This window comes from Zalophus californianus, chromosome 4 (assembly GCF_009762305.2).
Source record: "Zalophus californianus isolate mZalCal1 chromosome 4, mZalCal1.pri.v2, whole genome shotgun sequence".
NCBI lineage: Eukaryota > Metazoa > Chordata > Mammalia > Carnivora > Otariidae > Zalophus > Zalophus californianus.
The window spans coordinates 8705297-8718581 of NC_045598.1; the positions used below are offsets into that span (position 1 = coordinate 8705297).

Here is a 13285-nt window from a genome sequence, read left to right on the forward strand (position 1 = left end):
TCTCCCGCAGCCTTTGCCCCGGCTTGGGATGGAAGGTGGTCATTTGGAGCGAGGTTTTCAGTGTGGCAGTAGGGTGAAAGGCACTAGTCAGCGTTGTGCAGAGTGAGGAGGGCTGCGGGGCCAGGGTGAGGGTGTGCCAAGGGCTGCTTCTATGCTGGGTGGTTAAACTGTGGAAGGAGGGGTGAGAAAGCAAGCAGCAAGGGACAGTCAGAGGGTGGCAGGGCCAGAGGATGGGGTCTGATGGGGGAAAGACTACCGAATCGGGTACTAGAGGATGGGGTGGGCCCTGGAGCTGAAATTATGGAGTGGGTGCCATTATGTAGGATGACCAAACCTGGGGACACCATGGGAGCAGGTGGCTGAGGTGGGACAAAGGGCAAGATAGTGGGAAAGGAAGAGAGATCAAGGACCCCGCTCACCAGGCGTGGGAGGTGTCGGCCGTGTGGATGGTGAGATGGTCAAGAACTGTGGTGTGTGTTGGAGACTGGGACAGTGAGCCAGAGCTGAAACCGGCAAGGAATGAGGGGACAGGGGATGGGCTGGTTTTGGGGCGTGCCTGGAGCTTCGGGTTGGAGTGTTCTAGAGAGGGGAGAAGGCGGGAAGTGGGGGCGGGAAGTAAAGAGGGCCCCCTCCCCCGGCCTAGTGGTCTGAGAGAGCCCCCACCTGAGAGGGCTGCCCAGGAAGCAGGGGCCACAGAGAGGCCTGTGGTCAGTGTTAGAAGGAACAGGTGCTGGAGGACACGAGACATTGTCAAAGGAAAGGGGGTGGTACGGGGGCCTGACCAGGACAGCTGGGGTTGGGCCCCAGGGCAACCAGGGGTTGCTGGTGAAGGGTGCATTGTGGACCAGGGCTGGGGTGTGACTCGGTGGGAGTCGGGCATCCTGTTCTTACCCTTCAGAACCCATCCGATCAAACAGGCCAGCCCGGCTGTGGTGTGGGCCAAGGACACTGTCGCCTTGGCTTTGCCCTGGAGCCCATGGAGCTGAGACCTGATGCCAACTACAAGGAGAATGTGCCCCCCAGGCCTGTGGCGCCCCTGAGGCCAGGCAAGAGGCTTAATGGGTCTGGGTTGGATGTGGCAGGAGCAGCTATTGGCCCAGAGCTCCTTTCCCGTCAGGCCAGCCCAGGGCCTCACTAATTCCAGAGATTAGCTGGACAGGGCCAGCTGGACCGGGACAGAGTCTTCCTAGCCGGGGGCTGAGGGAGAGTCAGGAAGAGGCAGGCCAGAAGTGGGCCTGGCTGGGACCCCTGGCTGAGAAGGGACGCCACCCCCACCCCCGGGGGCGGTCTGTGCCGGGCTAGTGGCTCGGGTGCTGGGGACTTCGAGAAGGCTACAGAGCTGGTATAGCCAAGGATGGAAGCAGCCCCCGAACAAATTCAGATTCTGATTCACAGGCCAGTTTCTCCAAGTTCTAGCTGTGTGACTGGGGCAAGTTGCCAAACCTCTCTGAACTTTAGTTCCTATCTTCAAAGCTGCAAGTCTTCTGGTCCACTGCAGATACTAGGTCCTCCCAGGCACTTCCCCAGCTGCCAGGAAGCCTAGTCTTCCGCTGTGGAATGGCCTTGGGGGCTCGGGAGACTAGTCCCCAAGAGCCGCTCCCTTGCAGCTGTGGGATGTGTTGGGTCTTGTTCTAACCCCCCGGGGCTCTCCCCCATCACCTCCGCCCAAGCCAGAAATCCGTCATCCTTGGCTCTTCCCTTCATCCCCCCACCCCCTTCTGAGCCTCCACAGCAGATCCGAATCTGTCTCCGAATTCCCTCTTCTGTCCCTGCCACTCCTGATCTCTGCCCTGTCGTCTCTCACCTGGGATGCCCTCAACACCTCATTCCTGACCCCCGGCTTCCCTCTGCCCTCCACCCCGCCTGCGCCCCAGCCCTGCTCCCTGCAGCCTGAGTCAGACCACCACTCAGTCCCCTGGGGGAGTCCTTGGCCCCCTCCCACCCGGGGCCCTGTCTCTGACCAGCACCCCCCAACCCACCCGAGCACTGAGCACCAGCTCCCCCCACCCCGCCCCGCCAGGGCACAACTGTCTCTCCTCTCTTTAGAGCAGCAGAGATTCCTGAAGAGCCGAGATGTCGGCCTGGGCAGTGGACTTGGCCGGTGGGCGCGCTCGTACCAGGCCCAGAGGGGAGGGCCTGCCGCCACACCCTCCCCAGGGGCCGAGCTGCACCAGGAGCCTTGCCGAGTCCAGACCAACCTGGCTGGCCTGAGCCCCAGCCTGAGCCTTGTCCTGAAGGACACAACTGGCCGGCTGATCAACTCAAGCTTGCAACAGCAGAGCAACCTGGAGCCCCCGGCCGGCAGGCCCCAGGGGAGGGCCCGAGAGCTCGCCATCCAGCAGAGTAACCTGAGCATGAGGGGGACCAGCTTGGCCGAGTGCAGAAGCCCCATCAGCCCCCGCCTCTGGCCCCACGTGACCCCTCTGTGCCCACACCACCCTCGCCCCCAAGGATCACTGGCTTGCCCATCCTCCAGCCTGAGACAGTCCCGGCTGCTGGCCACAGACTCCCTCAGCCCAGACGTCCAGCCAGCTGCAGGCTTTGCCCCTTTCAATGGGCACACACGGCCAGGCTCCAGACCCTGGTGTGGCCTGGGGAGCTGGCCCTCTAGGATCAGGGGAGAGCCCCTCACCCTGGAAGACCTGACTGTCCCTGTCCAGAGCCAGGCTCGGGGCCCATCCCAAACTGCCATCCACCAGCTGCTGGCCTCTGTGCGACACCTGGAGCACGCAGTCGTCCGTCTCGGGTGCCAGGCGTTCCAGGAACCCAGCAGTGGGCAGGTACTCCCTGCCCACGCCCAGCCCAGCCAACCTGTTCTTGCTTCCTCGGATGGGAGGAAGAAACACCTGCCAGGTCTCAGGGAAACTGCCAATTTCCCAGAGACACAAGGGACCCAGGCTGGCCTCTCAGACTCTCAGGCAAACAGGAAGCCTGCGTCCCTGGAGACCACGCTGGGGATCCTGCCTGGGGATTTCCTTGACCCTAAGCAGGGGGTCCTTCTGGCCAACCCCCTGAGGCAAGGAGAGAACTTCTCCCCGGGGCCGACATATGGCAGCGGGCAGAGGGGAGACCCCTGGCTCCCTCGAGGGGCGGGCAGCAAGGAGGCCAGACTCTGCTCTTCGGCCCGCTCCCGTGCTGCCCGGGGCGTCCCCACTGGGCAGAAGGGAGGGGAGGTGACTCTGCAGGAACAGGTCAGCAAGGAGGAAGAGAAGATGGCTTCCTGCCCACCGGACGCAGCCCCAGCAAGGAGCACCCTGCAGGTAGAGGCCAGAGGAGGCTGGGTGTGGGGGCTGGGGGACCCCAGGAGGGCTCCTCCCAGGAACTCTCGTGGCCAGCTGGTTGCCACTACCCTGTTACACCCCCTCCCCCCGGAAAAGGAGGCCTAGGGCAGGGGGTGTCCTATCCTGCTCACTCCTCAGCCTGAGAACTGTGTCACGTCCTTTTGCTTTCCAAGAAAAAAGCCCGGAACGTGGTGAGCCTGGCGTCTGAGACAGCCCGGTGAGGCCATGGGCTGGGGGGTGGGGGCCGGCCACCCTCCTGGGGCAGCTGCTCCCCCATTTGCCTGGGCCAGTGGAGACCAGCCCCTGATGGAGGTCGGGCCCTGGTGGCAGATCCACGCAGGGCTTCCGGGGGAGGGGACTTCCTTCACCCTGTCCCTGCTGGGGAATGCGAGGGACCTCCCAGGCCCTAAGGCCAGGGACATGGGAACTGCTGTGGCTGCTGGGAATCTGCAACTTCTAAGGCTGCCTGGCACTCTTGGCCATCAAGGGGGCATTCTGTGGCTCCAGGAGCTTGCTTGTCCGGGATTTCCCCGGGGCCGGCCACCAGCAGAGGGCAGTTCCTCCAGTCTGCAGCTGGTCTTCCTGCGGCAGCATGAGGCGTCAGGGCTGGACAGGTGACCTGGGTGGTGCCCGGCCCCCAGCTGCTTCCTGGGGCCCAGGGGCCAGGCCCACCCCCCTGATCAGCCCCGGTCTGGCCCCAGCCGGCAGTGGCTGTCCAGATGTTTCGGAGCCTGGTGGCACTTGGTGCAGGAACGGCAGACAGCGGCTGCAGCAGAGGCCCTGGGCCACCGGCAGGTGTTACGCAGAGGCCTGAGGGCGCTTGGGCGGGCTCCGCGGCTCCGGGAGGCCCAGCTGGAGGTGGCGTGGAGGCGACACACTCAGGCCTTACTGGCCCAGAGCTTCCAGAAGGTCAGGGGCCTCCTGGTTGGGCCATGGGGCAGTGATGAAAAGCTGGTATGTCTGGGGAGGGGGTTCCTCTGGGGCACCTGTTCTGTACCTCCTGAGTGAGCTGCAGTAGAGCAGGTGGAGGGCCACCCAGACACCTGAACCAGCTCTGCTTGTGTTCACATCCTGCCTCCGCTATTTTCCTTTTTCCATGATTTCTTGCTGTGTGGCTTTGGGCAGGTTACTTAACCTCTCTGAGCCTTAGTTTCTTTCGCTCCAAAATGGGATAATAATAATAGTACCTACCTTTCAGGGTTGCTGGGATGTTAAGTTAATAAATAGAAAGGACTTAGAACCCTGCTTAGCACACAGCAAGTGCTCTACCGTATGAGTGGTTGCTATCTTTTACTTGTGGTTAGCCAGCCAGGACTGCCAGGACACGTCTGTGTTCGTTCCTCCTTGGGAAAGGGGTCCTCTGAGAGGGCCCAGCTCCAGGATTTGCCTCCCAAGGAAAATGCTGCGTCTTGGGCTCCTTGTCTCCATTCATTCATTTATTCCCAAAGGGGCCGGGCAGTCTACAGGTTAAGACCGAAGGCTTTGGAGTCAGACATTTCTGTCCCTGCGCCCCACCCTGGTGCCCCCTCTTGGGGCACATTTGAGGCTGCTGCTGACATCCTTCTCTCCCTCTCTCTTCCCCAGTGGCGAAACCGGACTCTGCAGCAGAAGCAGGGGCAGCCGCACGTCCAGGCTGGGCCGGGACCCCCACCCTCTGGGGCAGGACAAGGCCAAGGCCCCTCAGGAAGGGAGCCAGAGGTGGACCCCACCAGGAGAAACAGGTAGTGCAGGACACCCTAATGGCCCCTGGGCAGTGCTGGTGGCCTCCCTTCCCCCGCTTCCTGCCTCAGTGTCCCCCCTCCCCGCTCCCCCCACAAGAGAATGAAAACGAAACCCGCAGATGTGGACAAAGCTTTGTGCAAGAGTTATGTCCATGGCGGCATTATTTCTATTGCTTATAAAAACTTCAAAACAGCCTAAGTGCCCCACGGTGAGGGAGAAAATTATGGTTGAGCAACCATTCAATACGATGTTCATCAAGACTTTAAAAATTCCTCCCCATTCTTTTTTAAAATTTTTCGTTTCAATATCTTTATTGGCATTATTTCTAATTGTAACAGTAATGCGTGTTTGATTTGAAAAAAACACTCCCAAATAGTTGAACCTTTCCCCGCCCTTCCCCGTGTATTCCCCCTTTCTAGAAGTAGTTTCATGGGTATTTGCATGGAATTTTTAGTGACAAGGAGAAATGGTTTTGGTATGTTAGATGGGGGGGGAGGCTAAAAAATGGTGTGTAAGATATTTTTCATGCACATGAAACAATACAGAAGGAAAAACAGTGAAACGTCGTACAATTACTTAGCACTACCGAACAGCTCACTTAGAGGTGGCTAAGACAGTTAAGCTTCGTGTATTGTGTATTTTATTTTTGTGTATTGCTCAAAATGAAAATCAATAAATATTTCATCCAAAAAACATGCTGAAATAAGCCTTAGGGCTTATCTCTGGAGCAGTGAAATTCAAGTTGGCTATTTCCTCTCCATTCCCTCAGTCTTCCACTACAGCAAATGATGGGTTTTGTTTCTATTTGTAAATGAAACAAATGTGTTTAAAATAATTATTCAAATGCCATTTGTTTGAATACTTGTTTGCTGTGAGAGTCCAAATAGTATTGAAGAGAATGAAACAGGGGCGCCTGGGTGGGTCAGTCGTTAAGCAGCTGCCTTCGGCTCAGGTCATGGCCCCAGGGTCCTGGGATGGAGCCCCATGTCGGGCTCCCTGCTCGGCGGGAAGCCTGCTTCTCCCTCTCCCTCTGCCTGTCACTCGCCCTACTTGTGCTCACTCTCTGTCAAATAAATAAACAAAAGCTTTAAAAGAGAGAGAGAGAGAGAGAGCGAGAGGGAATGAAACAAAAGCAGAACCTCCCCCCAGATCACTTCGATAATCAGGGACGATATGGAGAGAACTAGGTGGGGTAGGGGCGGCTGAGCGCACATTTGCACCTGCCGTGCTGGTGGCCGGGTGACCAGGTTGGGACTGTGCACTCTCCCTCAGCCTGACCCCGGGCATCGGTTTCTCTCTGGGCAACTTCACTCACAGTCCAGGGAGTCCGAGGGAGGAGGCAGGAGCCTGGCCGAAACCAGCCGGAGGCGATGGGGCAGACCAGATGCTGCAGGTCTTACAACAACTGGCTGGTGAGCTGTGGGCCCCGGGAAAGCAGGGGAGAGGGAGCGGGGCTGGCCCCGAGCACCCACACTGGGCAGGGCTGGGGCTCCTGAGCAAATGAGTGCTTACTGAGCGTCTCCTTGGACAGTTTCCCAGACACGATCTCATTTGAGCCTCACGGGACCTGGGCAAAGATTTGTGCCCAGTTTACGGATGGGGAAAGTGAGGCACGGAGAAATTAAGTGACCAGCTTGAGGGCACACAGTATGAAAGGTGCACAGCCTGTATTTGTGTGCCGTTGATGTTAATACAGCTCCTGCAGAAGCTTGAGTGTTCGAACCGGAAGGTCCCTCAGACATCACTCACTCACAAGGAAACTGAGGCCCAGAGATGGGGAACGACAGAGCCTCCTCCCGTCCTGAGCTTCCTTACTCTCTCTCTTTGCTTTACAGTCTTCCTCTTGTGGTGCCATCGGAAGGAATGGGCCAGGCAGGAGAGGGGGCTCCAGGGAGAGGCCTCCCAGGTCACACTGAGGACTCAGAGGAGGGGGAGACACACCCAAGCCTGGTGCTCTCCTGCTGCAGACGCACCCAGGGTGGCCTCGCTGGACACTCAGCAGCGGAGAGCCTGGCTCTGCAGGTAGGGAGAAGTGGAAGAAGGTGGGAGTGGGGACCCCTTCCTTGAGGCAGAGGGATTTGGTCCTAAGCAAAGCTCGGCGCCGGCCGCCCCCCAACCCCGCTCCCGGAAGCACGGCAGTCACAGAGGGTGCGCCAGTAAGTGTCGTGAGGGGAAGGAACGCAGATCCATAAGAGGGTTTTTCCCGTGTTAATTTTTTATGATGCGACATTTACATCTTACACAAAAGTAGAGAAAATAGGTACTAACCCGCAGCGTCCCCATCACCCAGCTTCAAGAAAATCGCCTCCTGGGGACGTCTGGGTGGGGCAGTCGGTGGAGCGTCTGACTCCTGGTTTCGGCTCAGGTCATGATCTCAGGGTCCTGGGATCGGGCCCCGTGTCAGGCTCGGCGCTCAGCAGGGAGTCTGCTTGAGATTCTCTCACTCCGTCTCCCTCTGCCCCTCCCGCCAATGCTGTCTTTCTCTTTCTAAAATAAATAAATAAAATCTTTAAAAAAAAGAGAGAGAAAAAAAGAAAATCACCTCTTGAAAACCTTGTTTCATCTGTACCCCAAATGCTCCCCCTATGTTATTTTAAAGCAGGCCCCCCACATCATACCTTTTCACCCGTAAATACTTCTGTAGCATCTCTAAAAGTTAGGGACTCTTTTCAACAACATAACCACCGTGCCATGATCACGCTTAAAAGTGAACATTAATTCCTTAATATCAACTGTTTTACAGGTACACATTCGGTTATAGTTTGAACCAGGATCTAAATAAAGTCCTCATGCTAAAGTTGGTCGATAAGTCGTTAAAGTGTTTTTGAGCTCTGGGGTCCCCTCTAGTTTTTTTCTTTGCAATTTATCTGTGGAGGAAACCAGATTGCTGATCAAGTAGAGTTTCCCGGGTCTACATCCTGCTGCCTGCATCCCTCAGTGCAGTTTCTTTTCTTTAAAGATTTTATTTTTATTTATTTATTTGAGAGAGAGAGAAGGAGGGAGGGGGAGAGGGAGAGAGGGAAGCAGACTCCCCACTGAGCAGAGAGCCCCACGTGGGGCTGGATCCCAGGACCCTGGGATCATGACCTGAGTGAGCCAATGGCAGACGCTTCACCGACTGAGCCACCCAGGCGCCCCCCCAAGTGCAGTTTCCTAGGAGAGCTTTGAGCGAAGTTTGCTGAGCTCAACCATGGTTCCACGGAGATGTGAGGATGAACCCTTGGCCTGTTGAGGGAGAGCCAGCAGGAGAGCGCCGAGTGAAGGAACTGCCCAGGCAAAGGCCTGTGACAGGGGAGTGTGGGAAACTCAAAGGACACCCTGGCAGCCCAGGGTGGGTTAAATGAAGATGGAAAGGCGTGCCAGGGCCAGATCACACATGGCCTTGTAGGCGGTGCCGAGGAGTTGACATTCTGTCCCAAGCGCAAGGCGGGGGGTTTTCAGCAGGGGAGCCAGATGACCGCATTTGAGATTGAAAAAGATCACTCTGGGCACTGAGCCACCAGTGCCTGGAGGGGCCCCGAGTGGATGCGGGAGGCCAGGCAGGAGGCTGCGGAGGCCATCCGGGCACCCGGCGGTGAGGGCATGCTGGCCCGAACAGGGTCAGAGAGTGAAGTGGCTTGTCCGAGTCCTCAGCAGTGGCACGGACGACTCGTACCAGCACCTTCTCTCGGTTCCCCAGGTGCTTTGGGGCCTGGCAACAGTTTGTGCAAGGAGCCGCCCGGTCCCGGGACGGCCTGGCCCGCCGCCGGGCAGGGAGCCTGAGGTTATGTCTGCAACAGTGGGTGCGGATGAAGCAGCTCCGGGCCTCAGATGGAGCGAAGGTGACCCGGTTGTCCCTCTGCTGCCAGAAGGCGGGTGAGCGAGCAAGTGGCAGGCCGAGGGGCTCCCTTTCCCTCCCACCCCAGCAAAGAGTGTCACCTAAGCTCCTTCTGTGGTGGGCCCCAGTGGAATTGATGGCTTCTCGTGTTGGGAGGTGGTAGAACGCAGAGCATTCTGGGGGGTGCGGTCTGACGGCCCGGCAGGGTTCTGGAGGGGTCCCCGGAGTGGGCAGGCCTTGGCTGGGCCCCATCCTCACTCTAGGTCAGGAGCTTCTCTAGGCAAGAGACTTCGTTCCATCTTCCACTAGAAGGGGATGTGATCCCTGCTCTTGGAAGCTCCTGGTCTGGGGGATAATACACAGCCCTTGTCCCCCACCCCCCCCAAAAAAATCTGATAGGGGAAGATGGGCTCTTTGAGGTGACTTGGAGGGGAGGATTTGGAGGCAGTGGGAGGAGGGCAGTGCCTGGGAGGGGAGGTCCTAAGGAGGGGTGAGGCAGGCTGGGGCAGCAGCCCACGCCATCCCTGATTGCCATGGGTGCCGCCAAGGGCTTTGGGTGGAAGGAGGTCACTGGGGACGCGGCTGATTCATCCTTTGACTGCCTTTCAGGGAACGTGGCCCTCTGCAGCTCAGCGCCTGGAGTGGTTACAGCCCGTGGCCTGGGGGTAGTGGCTCAGGCCCAGGGGCTGCCCCGGGAGCAAGGCGGGGGCTCCCTGCAGGAAGCCTGCCGGAGACTGGCCCTGCACCGGGCACTGCTGCTCTGGAGGATGAGGCTCTCCCAGCGCCAGAGGGCGGAGTAGGTGTCCATGAGCCTGTGACCTGGGTTTGGGCCCAAGGGTTACGTACAGGGTGGGCATGTGAGCAATGCTCAGCCCTGGGAAGTGTCCCACGGGGAATAGGCCAGGTCCTGCCTTTCCCCGAGGCTCCTGCAGGGACCATGGCATGCTGCGGTACCCGGCAGGCAGGTGCAGGGCTGAGGGAGATGGCCCAGGGGCCTGGAGACAGTGGTTAGGCAGACAGCGAGCTGTGGGAGCCATGGGGTAGTCGGGGACACAAACACAGACCCCTACCTACCAGGGTAGCTGGAACCTGATGGAGAGGTTGCTTGCTTCTCTCCAGGCTAGGGGGGGAGTCCCCTAGTGGCAAGAACCGTGTCTGCCTCACCGTGGTCTGGCATGTTAGAGGCGTGATAGATAATGTAAGTGAGTAAGTGCCCGTCTGCCTCGTTATACAGCTAGAGAAACTGAGGCTCAGAGGGCCGAGCAGCTTGCTCCAAATCACACGGTGAATTAGGAGCAAGAAGATCCCTGTTACTTTTCTACAAGACAGTCATTGCTGGGACTCAGAGTCCAGGCTGATGGCTGTGGGTGAGGGGGGCGATGGGGGTCAGGAGGGGCCAGCTGCGCTGAGACCTCAAGTGGAATGTAAGCCAGCAGCTGCAGGGATAAGAATTCTGTCATCGAAAGCCCCATACTGGGGCGCCTGGGGGGCCCAGTCAGTTAAGCATCTGCCTTCGGCTCCAGTCATGATCCCGGGGTCCTGGGATTGAGTCCCATGTCAGGCTCCCTGCTCTGTGGGGAGCCTGCTTCTCCCTCTGCCCCTCACCCCCACTCGTGCTCTCTCTCTCTCAAATAAAGAAGGAAGGAAGGAAGGAAGGAAGGAAGGAAGGAAGGAAGGAAGGAAGGAAGGAAGGAAGGAAAGCAAGCGAGCAAGCTACATGCCTAGTATCCATCATCCCACACCCACTTGGTCCACTTGGACCCTCCGTCTCTTTGAATGAAGCCCTTAGAACTCCCAGAGAAGTCAGTTCACCATGGTCCCTCAGAATGTAGCTCTCCCTCCTCCAGTCCATCCTCTAGCCTCTGGGCATCAGGGAACAGTATCTTCCTACAACAGAGCTAGGGCTGCCCTGTGATCTAAAATAAGTATTTGGATCCCACGTCTTCTGCTATATGGAGTTTGGAGAAATGACCTTCCACCAGGCCTCAGTTCCCTTATCTTTATAACCAAGCAGAGGCAGAAGTACTGATGTGACCATACATGTGGTCTCCTGAGTCTGGGGTCCTTGGGTCTGGGGCTCAGCTCCCCCTCCCATCAGGAGTGTGTCGAGGATCGCGAGGTGATGCAGGCATAGGTAGCAGTGGCCTCAGCCTTAGATACTTGTTGAGAGTCACTCCGGGAGCTCTGGAAAAGTTAGGAAGCCCAGGCCGCACCTCGACTGCTAAGTCAGAATCTCTGGGGGTGGTACCCCAGTGGGCATGAGTACGTCTCAGAGCCCCCAGTAGTCCCATATGTGGCCTGGTGTTTGGCAGGGGAGGCCCCCTTCCAGATCAGCTCTGGCAGAGACCCAGCCGGGGATAGCACCTGCTTGGCAGCCCCGTCAGCCACGGGGTGAGGCTGGGGCCCAGGGACTCACCTGCCCCTTCCTGTAGCTCCTTCCTCCAGGGCATGCGGCAGCAAATGATTCGGCGTATCCTGAGGGGGTGGCATTTGAAGGCGTGGGGTCCGAGCACCCCATCAGACAGTGCCAGGACCACCTTGGCCCCGGAGCTCCTGGGCAGCATCCCGGGAAGGGAGCCCTTGCTGGGCTGCAGCCCACCCCGAAGCTCACTAGAAAAGGTGAGGGGCAGGGGGTGGGGATGGGCTAGGGCGGGTGGGGGACAGGTGGGAGGAAACTGTGGGGCAGGGCAGGGGCCCAGGGATCCAGGACTCCATCCCTGCTTCCCCAGGCTTCCAGGGCCCCTGCCCTCTTGGAGACCCTCCGGCTGAGCTTTTTGTGGGCCTCTGAGCAGCGGCAGAAGGCACGGTGCCTGCTGTTCTGGCAGGTGCAGGCCCAGCAGTCCCGGGGTGCAGCGAGGTGGCACCGGTGTACTCTTCAGAGGCGGTAGGGACCCCTCCCCATGGCGGGTGAGCCATGCCACCCGCCGCTCTGTGGACATCCTGTTCCCAGTTCCCTTCCCATTGATTCCTTGACCTTCACAGCAGCATCCCTTTGGGGTCTGCCTCCCAGAGGGCTCCCCTCTCACGCTCCAATCTGTTAGTACCCAGACCCGGGTCCTCTGGACTTCTCCTGCCCTCCTAGCCTGCCAGTCATGTCTCCCAGAGACTTCATAGCTGTGGCTCATTCATCTATTCATCTGCAGCACAATCTCAAGCGTCGGTCTGCCTGGGTTCTAATCCCAGCTTTGCCCCTCGCTAGCTGCGTGATCTTGGGCAAGTTGCTTAACCTCTCTGTGTCTCCTCCGTCTCTCATTTGTATGGGGATGCTAACAGTAGTCACTCCGATGGGCATCAACAAGGTAGGGGCACGCAATCCCCTAGCCCAGTACCTGGCACGGAGTAAGCACTCAGTTCATGGCAATGTTTATCACTGGTGGCTGAGCTCAGGACTTGGTTGGGGTCCGAGGTCCCATCTTATCCCTAACCTGTCACTGTGACACTCGGAGTAGCATCTGAGCAGTCCAGCCCCCCCAGCAAGCCACCCTCCCCCCTGAGGGAAATAGGGAGAAGAATCCCCTCGAGCTCCTAGGGGAGCCCGGGGTGGCACTGACCATCCTCAGGGTGGACGCTCCCCCTCCTAGCATCCTCCTCGGCTGGAGCCACTGGGCCACGGCCCGAGGGGCCCGGAGAGAGCTGGCTGTTGGCTGGGCCTGGGACCGGAGCTGCAGAGCCGCGCTGGGCTTGTGGCGGAGGCGGCTGGTGCAGGGGCGAGAGGTGGAGCAGTGGGTTCGGGCGCGGGGCCGCATGCTGGTTCGACGCGCCCTGCACTGCTGGCATTCCTCCTGGCAGAGTGAGTCGGGGCCTGGCTCCGGGTCACTGAAGGGGAGGGAAGGGCCGGGTCCATCAGGGAGACCCAGGGTTTTGTGCCCTCCAGCACAGAGTCCAGTGATGGGAGCCCCCCCACAGGGCACACCCAGGACAGGGAGGGGGCAGAGCAGAACCCAGGGGCCTGGACATTGCCCATCCGTTCCCCGGCTATGTGGACCTTACACAAGCTACATAACCTCTCTGAGCCTCAGCTCACTCATCTGTAAAATGGGGATCACACCAGTACCCTCCTCATAGGGTGATTGTGGGGAGTCTATGAGACCAACCACGCAGTGTTGGCTCAGAACCCAGCTCCTAGTAGGTGTTACTGTCATCATCATCATCTTTGTCTTCATCGTCATCATCATTATCCTCACCTGGCCTTCAGGAGTCATGGGCCTGAGCACTGAGTCATGGTGCCCTCAGAGCCCAGCATAGGAGGTGGGGATCACTGGGGGCCGTTTTCGAGGCTTCCCACTATACTAACACATCGTATCAATGAGCTGGCGGGTGGGGACCTGGTCGTTCTGGAAAGTTCATGTCCTGTCCACTGGGGACAGCTGCTTCTCCAGCCCAGTCGCTGCCCAGTTATGCTGACCCAGGGTTGCCAGATCTCGTTTTCAAAGAAAAGCTGGAAATCTAGATTTTTACATGAATT

At 58.7% G+C, this 13285-nt stretch overlaps 1 protein-coding gene across 1 annotated transcript in view; it reads left to right on the top strand.

Annotated features, from left to right (window-relative positions):
- C4H1orf167 (chromosome 4 C1orf167 homolog) overlaps nt 1–13285 on the top strand; it is a 19463-nt gene continuing 6178 nt past the window's right edge. Inside the window, 13 exon segments of the mRNA XM_027614184.2 lie at nt 1–1042; nt 1640–1674; nt 2045–3260; nt 3455–3498; nt 3983–4190; nt 4866–5002; nt 6321–6415; nt 6839–7025; nt 8683–8858; nt 9430–9616; nt 11253–11439; nt 11550–11704; nt 12402–12610. Of these exon segments, the coding sequence (XP_027469985.2) occupies nt 977–1042; nt 1640–1674; nt 2045–3260; nt 3455–3498; nt 3983–4190; nt 4866–5002; nt 6321–6415; nt 6839–7025; nt 8683–8858; nt 9430–9616; nt 11253–11439; nt 11550–11704; nt 12402–12610 (2902 nt within the window). The 5' untranslated portion in view covers nt 1–976.